This window comes from Crinia signifera, chromosome 1 (genome assembly GCF_055691185.1).
Source record: "Crinia signifera chromosome 1, ASM5569118v1, whole genome shotgun sequence".
Lineage (NCBI taxonomy): Eukaryota > Metazoa > Chordata > Amphibia > Anura > Myobatrachidae > Crinia > Crinia signifera.
In genome coordinates, this window is record NC_139217.1 from 450605898 (window position 1) to 450618393 (window position 12496).

The 12496-nt window shown below is 47.0% G+C and overlaps 1 protein-coding gene across 4 annotated transcripts in view; it reads left to right on the forward strand.

Annotated features, from left to right (window-relative positions):
- Positions 1-12496, forward strand: part of CPLANE1 (ciliogenesis and planar polarity effector complex subunit 1) — a 76589-nt gene that overhangs the window by 41354 nt on the left and 22739 nt on the right. For all 4 annotated transcript variants that reach the window (XM_083154652.1, XM_083154620.1, XM_083154641.1 and 1 more), the window contains exons 31-37: positions 2570-2768; positions 4026-4520; positions 5427-6146; positions 7864-8033; positions 10745-10865; positions 11256-11313; positions 11887-12018. In XM_083154652.1, the coding sequence (XP_083010778.1) occupies positions 2570-2768; positions 4026-4520; positions 5427-6146; positions 7864-8033; positions 10745-10865; positions 11256-11313; positions 11887-12018 (1895 nt within the window). The remainder of the gene's footprint in view (positions 1-2569; positions 2769-4025; positions 4521-5426; positions 6147-7863; positions 8034-10744; positions 10866-11255; positions 11314-11886; positions 12019-12496) is intronic.

A 12496-nucleotide genomic window follows, 5' to 3' on the forward strand; every position in this document is an offset into this window, starting at 1 on the left:
CTGTAGGCAGCTTTTGCACCTTGATGTCTATGACCGTGTTGCTGTCCTCATATAATACATTTAGTTTACTATGAGTTATTTTTGGGTATGGACTGCAAAACTGTATGCATTTAGTGTCCTCAGTAGTGCATGGCCTGGAGTGGCCATGGACTGCTGTTACAATGTCCACATACAGGGGGTTATTCAGGATTGATCGCTGGTGTGCGAATCCGCAAGCCTATCTCCTCTAGAACAAATGCCCGTATGTATTGATCATAGCGCGTATGTACGAGGCCAAACTGTGGCAGAAATCAGCGATGAATATTCCCAATCCCCTCGCAACTTGCCTGACAGTCGGTGTTTGTGGGTGGTAACTGGCAGTTTTCTGGGAGTGTCAGGAAAAATGCAAGCGTGCCCAGGCGTTTTCAGGGAGGGCGTGTGACGTCAGTCCTGGCCCTGATCAGCCTGATTCTGTGGAACAGCTGTGGAAGGGTCAGGGTTAAGGACACTTGTGCAGTGAGTGGTGAGTGAGGTGCGTATGAATTTGCAGCTGTCCGGCGATAATTGCTCAATGAGACACACAAAGAACCCGCAGACTTGCACAGGGCGGTTTTCACTCTGGGCAGCCGCTATCTGATTGCAGGCAGCAGCAATCAGGTCTGAATCAGGCCCACAGAGTAGAGTCTGCACCATTAGTGACATTTTACTATCCATGAGGACTATCACCCCCCTCTTGGTTGGGACAGTCTTGGCTCCCTCCTGAACCCTACCTGACTGAGTATTGTACTAATAGATACCTTCTTTGTGGGAGCACTTAAATTAGTGCCGCGCCTCCTCTGTGCAGTCTGGCACTGATCCTACCCGAATGGGCATCAGCACTACCTGGGTTACCTGACTTTGGCCACCTACTGAAGGTAATCCCCCAACTGCTGGCAGTAACATTACATTCTGTAGCAGTAGCAGCCCCTGAAAAGACGGGTGTGGATTATATTGTCTACAGTAACTAGGTTGACACGCATTGGGTCGACACCACTAGGTCCACAGGCAGCAGGGTCGACATGGGTTTAGGTTGACATGGGTCTAGGTCGATATTGGTTTAGGTCGACATGAGTCATGGTCAACGTGTCAAGGTCGACAGGCCATTAGGTTGACATGGGGTTTTTGACTTTTTTACCCGAATGTCGACAGAGACACAGGTTAAAGTGCACCACGTCCCCTCGCATGGCTCGCTGCACCCACCATGCTTCGGGCGCGGTGCCTCGCTGTGCTCGGCACACTTTTATTCTCCTACCACATCCTAGTGGATGGTAGGGCATGAAATACTGCCTGTCGGCACATGTCGGCTCAAAAAACTGTCAAAACCCCCATTTCGACATATTGACTGTCGACCTTGCCCATGTCGACCTAATGCTTGTGTTGACCTAATGACCTGTCAACCTAAAGCCATGTCGACCTTGACCCATGTCCCTTGCTGCCTGACGACCTAGTGGTGTCGACCCAATGCTTGTCGACCTAGTTGCTGTAGACAATATGACCGTATTCCGAAAAGACACCTGATTCCTGCATACAGGCCCCCATACACTAGTGAGATTTGAACCGATTTTGATGGATTGGGCCGTTAAATCGGACCAAATCTCATGAGTTTGACATCCCGTCCAACCCGATGCGCGGTCCCGAGTCAGAGGTCGGATGGGCTGCACATAAGATAAATATTATGTGCAGCCCAGAACCGGGTGGGGGGACGAAGAGAGGTGGGCGGGGGAAGCCCAAAAAATACAAATGAATGGGCAGCCCCAGATGGCTGAGAGCTCTCTCAGCCAATTAGCAGCCGCCCAATATGGCTTCCCATTCATTTGTATGTTTTGGTGTTTTTTTTTTTCATCTCGGCTCCTGGCAAAGGAAAAGCTCGGGTTAGGCTAAGAAAGTACGATCATTCTCGGTAATCTGGCCCAATCAGCGAAAGCTTACATTTGTTCTGGTCTCGGGCTGGGAGATGGCTAAGGAAGGGCTCATTCCCATTATCCGTATATGAATACTCCTAGACCGTCTGCACTGTGTAAATAACAGACAGCAGGGAGTGCACGCTGTGCTTTGTGAAGCGCGTTCGTCGCTGTGGAGACCCAGCACAAACAATCAGTCACTGAGAGTGCCTTGCTTGTACTAATGGGGTTGGACAATGCAGGTAAAGTGAAACCTCCACCTTTTGACTTCGCTGTAATACTGTACATGTAGGTGCGCAATTATATCAGGCTGCATGCACAGATGGAAACACAAGAACTACACAGGTAAATTGGGACATGTACTTAACCAGTGAAGTCTTCTTATAATATCCTGCCACTTGCAGGCATCAGCGGGTTCCTGGTGAGCCTGCCCGGTATTTTAAAGGGGCAATCATTTAATGGAACCAGGCTGGTTTTGCCTTTTAAAATGATTTCCCCTTAAAAACATCACTGTGAAATTCCGGATGCCTGGATAGCACAGGGGATTACATTCACCCCTAGATCTGTAATGCATTTTCTGCTCTTTCATTATTTTATATTGAGTTTTGTGTCATTGTAACATGAATGTAAATGTTTTTTTCTTCTCTTAGAAGCGACTCTGCTGTTTCTGCCAGTCTCACTTCTCCGCCCCCACAGTCCTTCTCCAATGCAGCCATGGTCTCCCAGCCTCCTGCATCCGCCACCAACCAGCCACAATCCGTTCCTGATGGAGGGCAAAGCGCTCAGTCCGGCACCGCTTCAGAGGCTTTTAGGCAACTGTTCCAGGATGAAATGTTTAGATTACTTCAGGTAAAGGGCCTGATTCAGCGAATATGCACTGCCTAACGAACAGGTACATGCCGCGCCGCCGAACGCACACCCTACCCCACCGAGCAAATTCCCACACTAGCATGTGAGTGGATGTATATACTTACACATCCACTATTATGTGGCCGCACAAAGGAAATATCATTTGATGGTCGCTCAACATCAAATGATTTTTCCTCTGTTTGTGGATAAAAGTAAGTCTATACTCTTATCCTGGACAGAGATGGCTGAGAAGGGGGTGGGTACTGACATTGTGAGATCAGCCGCCCGCACCAATCAGGCATCGATGCATCTGCATTCGCAGGGGTATGCTCAGCCTTTTCGTGAGGGGCATGTGTGTCCTAAGTATAGACCTGTTAGTGAACAAATCATGTCCCAGTTCCATATGATTCCCAGTCCTGTATTTGAACATACTAATCATATCACCTCTCAGCCTCCTTGTCTCCACTGAAAACATATTCAGCCTGGTTAGCCTATCTTTGTATTCTAGTGATTCAAGACCTTTTACTAGCTTAGTCGCCCTTCTCTGTACCTGTTCCAATTCATTTATGTCCTTTTTAAGGTGCGGTGCCCATTGGCATCCCTTGAATCCATACCCCTTTTAATGCATGCCAGTGTCTGGCTTGCTTTTTCTGCTGTAGTTGAGCAGTGTGCACTATTACCCAATTTTTCATCTATAATGACCCCCCAAGTCGTTCTCTACAGCAGAATTTCCTATAATAACTCCATTTAGCCTATAAGTAGCTTGTTCATTTTTGTTCCCATAACTTTACATTTTTTCAATGATAAACTGCATTTTCCACCTTTCCAGTTTATTTAAGTCACTTTGTAATGTTTCCACATGCTCTCCTGAGTAAATTTCCTTACTCAATTTCGTGTCGACCACAAATATTTCAATTTTACTCACTATGTCACTTCCAATATCATTAATGAATATATTAAATAATGTGGGTCCCATTATTGAACCTTGCGGGACTCCACTTTGGACCTTACCCCAGCTAGAATATATGCCATTTACCACCAATCCCTGTCCCTGATTGTGCAACCAGTTTTTAATCCAATTACAAATTTTATCTCCAAACCCTAAATTACCTAGTTTCATTAATAACCTTTGATGAAAACCATTACCTAGTTTCATTAATAACCTTTTATGACATGATATTATAGGTCAGAGTACAGCAAGTGTACGTATTCTAATCTTACTTGGTGGTGATATTTATTTATTTCATTACTTTCTAGCTCCAGCAAGTAAACTTCATGAGCCTAATGCAGGTTGTGGGGTCGTCCTTTGCAGCGCTGCCAGCCGTGCAGCATATGTTGCTACAGACATCACAAGTGGAACGGAATCCAATGCTAAACTCTACTGGGGGACAGGCTATGCTTCAGGTTATTAGTTCTGCACCACAGAACCACGTTACTGCAGTACCTGGCCCACAGAACCAAGTTACTGCAGTACCTGGCCCAGAGAACTATGCCCCACAGAACCACATTACTGTAGTAACTGCCCCACAGAACTATGCCACTCCAGTACCTGCCCCACAGAACCACGTTACTGCAGTACCTGCCCCACAGAACCACGTTACTGCAGTACCTGCTCCACAGAACTATGCCACTCTAGTACCTGGATCACACGCTAACCAGGGAGCTGATACGGAGCAAGCATCCACAAGATGGCACGTCATTGCTGGCGAGGGAAAGGCTGCTCCTGACCAGAGCAATAAGGAGAATCTGCAGGTATTGCTGTTACTATTCTACATATATGTATATATTCTCTAGCATTAACCTGCGACGTTAGTGTGTGCGCATATGTACAAAATTAGTTTTATTGTACTGATATAGGTGACCCGCCCCTATATGAAGATGGGGTTGTCTCATACAGTAGTAAGCTCCTTCAGTGGCTCCTACATCTGCTTAGTAATGTAGTGTGTAGCTGCCTTCATGTTGCTGACTGTGGCTGGTCCCACCTGGCCCCTTAGTCCGGGTCACATTACATGGCTGAGCACATTATGTAAAGGTAGTGGATGTTACCCAAATCTTTTAAGTATGGCTTTGCTGCCCTAACTCCACTAAGTTTGTACTGGTAGATTCTCAGATTTCAATCAGAAGCCCAAGTTGTCTTCAGGGGACATGCTGAGGTCACTAATGCCCCCTACTGGCCAAAATAAGTTTCATCGAGATTAGCAAGATCCCTACAACTGCATGCAGAACTGTTTTGAGAGACTCCTATCACTTGGGACAGTAGCCCAGCACTGTTGGTATATCCTGCGTAGAAGAAACTATGGATGAGATAAGATGCCTTGCAAGTCCGGCAACTGTGTAGAATTCCGGCCAAACTCAGGTTTTATTAAAGGGGGCAATCATTTTCAAGGCAAAAAAAAAGCCTTCTAAATGACTATCCCCTTTTTTTTTTTTAAACATTGCGTTCGCACACATGGCTGCTGGACTCGCAGCGCATTACCTCCCGCCCAGAACATATTTATACAATTGCCCCAATACTCTCATTGATAGAGGTGGAAGCGATATCCTGTATAATTGTCGCGAGCATATTTTTAGGTATTTTCAGCCTCTGCGTGCTGTTATATTTTGGGAGAAGCTTTGTTGTTCTGTAACATTATGTATATTATATATCTTTATGTACAGAAGCTCCCCGAGCTCAGCATCCCATCCGTCCAGGGTTACGATGGAGGAACAATTCCCTCAAATCTAGGATTATTAAAAACTGTCCATAGCCAAGGTCTGCCTTTAATTACTCCTCCATCGGTTCTACAGAAGACTCCCACTCTCATCCCGCAGCAGGGGTTGAATAGTCTCAAAGGATTCCCACTACTGAAACTACGCACAGAGCCCAATCTTCTACCACTACGAGCGGAACATTTCCCAAGAACTGACCATCGTCCCCCCCTCAGGGAAGCTTGGGGGCCATGGAACTCTGCCTTGAGAGCAGCCAGTACTCGACCATCCGATAACATTCCAGGTTACACAAGTCCCAGCATTAATGACTTAAAAAGAGCAGAGGATAACCACAAATGGGCAGAGCTGGTCATTAAACGACTCTCGAAGTACCCAGCTGCGGAACCATCCAAATCACATAAAAGCTCCAGTCTTCACCAACCGTCCCTTAAAACAAAGAAGAAGCGAGAGAATTCCAAAACCGATTTTTTTGACAGGCCAACGAGCAACGGCGGAATGCCTTTACTTCACCTCCGCATGGACCCGGTGCTGTATGTGCCTTCTATTCCACATCACAGCTTCCCAGTCCCAGTGGTCCCACCGATGTCTAACGCCACGTCAGATATGTCAAAGATCCCACCACAACCAGCAATAACACTGCTTAAAGTGGACTTAACCAAACAGATACAGGTAAGAAACATCGTATTGATGCAAGGAGGAGATTTAAGTATAAGTAATGCGGTTGCTGGTTCAAATCCCATCCTAAGGGTTTACGTAAGAAGAGTCAGTTTGTAAAACTTGGCACTTCGGACTGTGTTTATGTACGATATTTAACAGGGCAATTCTATTACTACCTGTGTACTGCTAGTAAAAGGATTGCCCTCTTAAATATTGGCCATAAACCCGATCCGAAGCTCTGGGTTTTACATCGCTGGGGAACTAATACCACTTTCACATCACATATGCTTGGTGGTTCTGGGTCTGACCCGGGTCTAGCACTTTCACATTAAACCCAGGTCATCCCATTATACACAGGGCAACCTAGGTTTAGCCCTTCTTATAACCCGAGTCGAATTGGGTTATAAGGTTTGGTGCTTTTACACCGTACCGCAACCCGGGTGAACCCGGCATTAACCTGAGTTTAAGGTGCGGTGTGAAAGGGATATAAGAATGTAACTGCACTCACCTATTGTGTGGATGTTCCTAGGAAATAATACTGTTGGATTCAGTGCTTAGATAATAATCTGGTACGTCACTATAGAGATGTGATCGGTGTGGTTCCTCAGCGGAGCTAGAATTGCGATTGGGATATGTTAAACGAGAACTTGATCAGTGTTCATTAATTGTATAACTAATTATTAATTAGAAACCTGTTATTTTGTAAATAAACAGTAAGGGCCAAGCATGAGGGTGGCATACTACATACCATATAACCGCCCATGTGTGGCAATCTGATTATGGTAACCATTGTAATACTACAATGGGGATAATTACACCGTGTGGCCGCACTACGGAGATTTACACAACGAGCTGTAATTATGTCCATTCATGTGAGACACAAACACAAAACAGCCTAATTAGGGGAAGTGATATGGTTGGAGCGGTGGTTGTAGATGTGACCGCCATCTGGTTCTGCAGTCACTGATGGCAGCTGTGGTGCGTCGGCTGCTGATGTGACCTATTCGTGCCCCCTTACAATTCCAATGGGGACCTTTGAGTCAGGACCACAGGCGCACGCGTCTCTAATACCACTAGCAGGGGGAGGCTCAGTAGAGGTGAGTGCCTTGCATAGCACTTATGTAGTCTGTGTGCTGACAGCAGTCTGCATTTTGCACCCCGTATAGAAAATCTACAACATATACAGCACCAGCCCTGTTGAAAATTAAATACAGCCTTGTAACATGTATATATCAATAGCGGAAGGACAATTATTTTTAGTGACTTATTTATATGATGCCATTGACATCATATACCAAATTAAAGCTCTTGGTTGTAGATTTGCTGAATTATATTGATGTTGTCATTGGTTGGTCCGTTTCAGAGTCATGTGGCAAAACATCCGCCAACCAATCACAATGCATCACTACTGTACATGCTCGGGAAAATGTGGTGAACTCTCCCTGTGCCACCTGTTGGGTGACCTGGATCATGTGACCTTCAGGGTGAACTGGAAACTGTGACAGTTATTTGCAGCCACCCAGCAATCCTTGGCACATCAGCTAGTACATTATTTTGAGAACATTAGAAGAAAAGCATAATTAGCTAGCCCCTGATGTGGACCAGTAGGACCCAGGTCACACTGTCACCGTGAATGGAGTTACCAGCATTCCTTACAGTCACCGAAGCTGGCTTGGTAATCCCGATATTTAGTTACATAAAACATTGTATATTATCCTTCTGTTCTCAGAGTCTCCAGCTCAGCTCCGCACCTAGACTCATACCGCTGGAGAACCTGATTGCATTTGAGAGGGATTCAGCACTTAAAGCCCCGGCCGCAGCAGAGGAAAGTGTGCAGCTGCTGAAAGCAAACATTCAGCCATTCGAAGAAGTGATGAAAGCTGAGGACAGCATTAAAAGGTACAAATATTGTTGTTATATTATTATTGTTAATAAACCATTTTATCAGAGGCTGTTTATTTTAATAATTGTTCATAGAAGGTTTGTACCTAGACCAGTCAAAAACCTACCCTATGCACAGTTACATGCAATCCCTTGGTGAGGGATGTAGACAATAGGTCAGTTGATGTTGAAAGGCAATGGGTGGATATTCTCACAATATCAACAGGTAAAATGTTGACAATCGGGTTAGGCTGCGTGTGGAGGTTAGGGTTAGGCTGTAGGGAGTAGAGGAGATAGGGTTGGGCTGTGGGTGGAGATAGGGTTAGGCTGCAGGGAGTAGGGAAGTTAGGGTTAGGCTGCGGGTGGAGGTTAGGGTTAATCTGCAGGGAGTAGAGGAGATAGGGTTAGGCTGCGGGTGGAGGTTATGGTTAGGCTGCAGGGAGTAGGGGAGTTAGGGTTAGGCTGCGGGTGGAGGTTAGAGTTAATCTGCAGGGAGTAGGGGAGTTAGGGTTAGGCTGCGGGTGGAGGTTAGGGTGCAGGTAGTAGGGGAGTTAGGGGTAGGCTGTGGGTGGAGGTTAGGGTTAGGCTGTGGGTGGAGGTTAGGGTTAGGCTGCAGGGAGTAGAGGAGATAGGGTTAGGCTGTGGCTGGAGATTAGGGTGCAGGGAGTAAGGGAGATAGGGTTAGGCTGCGGGTGGAGGTTAGGATGCAGGGAGTAGGGGAGTTAGGCTGCGGGTGGAGGTTAGGGTTAGGCTACAGGGAGTAGGGGAGTTAGGCTATGGGTGCAGGTTAGGGTTAGGCTGCGGGTGGAGGTGAAGGTGCAGGGAGTAGGGGAGTTAGGGTTAGACTGCGGGTGTAGGTTAGGGTTAGGCTGCAGGAAGTAGGGGAGTTAGGGTTAGGCTGCGGGTAGAGGTTAGGGTGCAGGGAGTAGGGGAGTTAGGCTTCAGGTGGAGGTTAGGGTTAGGCTGCGGGAGGAGGTTAGGGTTATGCTGCAGGAAGTAGGGGAGTTAGGGTTAGGCTGCGGGTGGAGGTTAGGGTGCAGGGAGTAGGGGAGTTAGGCTGCGGGTGGAGGTTAGGGTGCAGGGAGTAGGGGAGTTAGGGTTAGACTGCGGGTGGAGGTTAGGGTTAGGCTGCAGGAAGTAGGGGAGTTAGGGTTAGGCTGCGGGTGGAGGTTAGGGTGCAGGGAGTAGGGGAGTTAGGGTTAGACTGCGGGTGGAGGTTAGGGTTAGGCTGCAGGAAGTAGGGGAGTTAGGGTTAGGCTGCGGGTGGAGGTTAGGGTGCAGGGAGTAGGGGAGTTAGGCTGCGGGTGGAGGTTAGGGTTAATCTGCAGGGAGTAGAGGAGATAGGGTTGGGCTGCGGGTGGAGGTTAGGGTTAATCTGCAGGGAGTAGGGGAGTTAGGGTTAGGCTGTGGGTAGAGGTTAGGGTTAGGCTGTGGGTGGAGGTTAGGGTTAGGCTGCAGGGAGTAGAGGAGATAGGGTTGGGCTGCGGGGGGAGGTTAGAGTTAGGCTGTGGGTGGAGGTTAGGGTGCAGGGAGTAGGGGAGTTAGGGTTAGGATGCAAGGAGTAGGGGAGTTAGGCTGCGGGTGGAGGTTAGGGTTAGGCTACAGGGAGTAGGGGAGTTAGGCTATGGGTGCAGGTTAGGGTTAGGCTGCGGGTGGAGGTTAGGGTGCAGGGAGTAGGGGAGTTAGGGTTAGACTGCGGGTGTAGGTTAGGGTTAGGCTGCAGGGAGTAGGGGAGTTAGGGTTAGGCTGCGGGTGGAGGTTAGGGTGCAGGGAGTAGGGGAGTTAGGCTGCAAGTGGAGGTTAGGGTTAGGCTGCGGGTGGAGGTTAGGGTTAGGCTGCAGGAAGTACTGGAGTTAGGGTTAGGCTGCGGGTGGAGGTTAGGGTGCAGGGAGTAGGGGAGTTAGGCTGCGGGTGTAGGTTAGGGTGCAGGGAGTTAGGGTTAGACTGCGGGTGGAGGTTAGGGTTAGGCTGCAGGAAGTAGGGGAGTTAGGGTTAGGCTGCGGGTGGAGGTTAGGGTGCAGGGAGTAGGGGAGTTAGGGTTAGGCCGTAGGTGGAGTTTAGGGTTAGGCTGCAGGAAGTAGGGGAGTTAGGGTTAGGCTGCGGGTGGAGGTTAGGGTGCAGGGAGTAGGGGAGTTAGGGTTAGGCTGTGGGTGGAGGTTAGGGTTAGGCTGCAGGAAGTAGGGGAGTTAGGGTTAGGCTGCGGGTGGAGGTTAGGGTGCAGGGAGTAGGGGAGTAGGGGAGTTAGGGTTAGGCTGTGGGTGGAGGTTAGGGTTAGGCTGCAGGAAGTAGGGTAGTTAGGGTTAGGCTGCGGGTGGAGGTTAGGGTGCAGGAATTAGGGGAGTTAAGGTTAGGCTGCAGGGAGTTAAGGTTTGGCAATAGAGCAGGGGTAGGTAATATTTAGCCCTCCATCTGTTGTCGGACTAATCATCCCAGCATTCATATTAACAGTTTTGTTATCAGGTCATGCTGGGACGTGTGGTTCAACAGCAGCTGGATGGCTTCTTATTGCCAACATCTACACTAGAGGGAGGGATAAGGATAGGGATTAAGGTAAGGGATCCTCACTTGAGGTCTGACCAAGAAACTGTCACATGATCACTTCTGTTAGCATGGGTGGCAGGTGGATGTAGTGGTCATGAGGGGGGTGGGGGCTTCCTTCAGCTCCCTTCTTGACATGTGCTAGACGGGCAGTAGGCTGCTTATAGATTCTCATTTTTATGTTTACTTAGACAGAAGAGACGAACTCTGCAGGAGAAAGGTGAAAAGAAAGTGAAAAAGACATCTGTCACATTCCGCCCTGAGGACTCCATCATCAAGCCAAATAATTTTGATGAAGTTGTAACAATGCAGGTAAGTTTTAGTCCTTTCAATATTCCATTCCTGCTCTTGGATTAACAACAGAAGGCCCTTTAAAAATAGACTCCTCCTCCTGTGGCTATGGTAACCCTTTTTTGTGATAGGATGGCAGATGTAGCACACCTGTTTCTCATTAAGTGGAACTAAAGGAGTTAAGCTAGCGTTGGAGGAGGAATTCCATCCCTTGAGTCCCTACTGTAGGTGGCGCCTTGTCGCAGAGATATATCCCCTTTATTATTGTCTAATATTTCTACTAATAGGAAAATACATCTGTTAATGCAGTGGATTGCAATGTTAATTAAATGTGTATCCACTTTTAAATGAATATACGTTAATTTTAATTATTAAACTACGAATTAATAGTAAGAACTGTTTTGTCCCTAGGATGTACGTCACGGCGCGCAGGATTTAGAGGAGGGTAATGAATTCATCATTCCATTGGGTAAGTGAATTGAATCTGTTCTCAGATAACTAATACTAGTGATTCCGAGTCACCTGTGTAGAGTAGAGGCTGCCACTATGTGCTCTGAGCCAGTACTATGCAGAGAATATTGGGTTGCCCACCTAAGTGCCCAGTGTGTGGTATATGAGCACACTGTAATGAAATGTCCTATAGCAATGGTAGCAAGAACCATCCTAACATATAGGCACACCGAGCAGCTGCCCAGGGACCCACAATTCTAGGGACCTCCGAGCAGCATGGGCAGGTGATGGTCACATATCGTACCGGCCAGGCAGCGTTCTGTACCCACAACCCAACATTTCCTGTTTATAAGGTATAGAGAATATAGCTTGGAGTATCTATAATATGTACGGTGAGTACAGAGCTTAATCTATAATAGGTGTGTGTATATAAACTGTATATTATTAGATATTAGCATTAGGGATTACATTTCAGAACATCTATCTGCGGACTGTCTACATCTATAAAGTTGTGTCATGTGTCTAGACCTTGTGTAACATTTGCAGCATGTGAGTGTTTGATGCTACACCGGAGAACTTTGCTTTATTTCAGGCACATTCGGGTCAGTGCTGTCAGAGGAGATTGCAGACACTCCGGTCCTTTCTGTGGCAGAGTTACATTATATGGCTGCCACGAAGAAGAGAGCGCCTGAAATACGGGACGCCAGCACCAACACAGACTCCGGTAATGCTAATTCTAATATATAACATGGACTATATACTGGGAGGAGCTGGTCGCACTGCTGTAGAATAGCAATTAAAGCACCATCAAACCGAAAACTCGTTACTTCAAGAAACTCCAATAACTGTTGCAATTATAGATGCAATAAGTTTAGTTACTTATGTGTGTCTGTACTGTCCTATGCTGCACGTTAATGGTTCCCCTGAAATTACAGCAGGCAGCATGATCACATGTCAGTAAGGCAGGATAATTAGTGAAGGAAATAGTGATTATGGGGAAGAGAAGGTTAATAATGGTACCTGCACTGAGCTCTGCATGCAGTCTAATTAGTATTATCATAGAAACTAGATACATTGCTGATATAATATTTTCATTCTTTTTGAGACCAGTACAAAGGTAGACTAAAACATGAAAAAAAAAAATCACTTTTAAAATGTCGGTTAAAAACGTTTTCATTGAATACAATTTTAGGATTACGTAG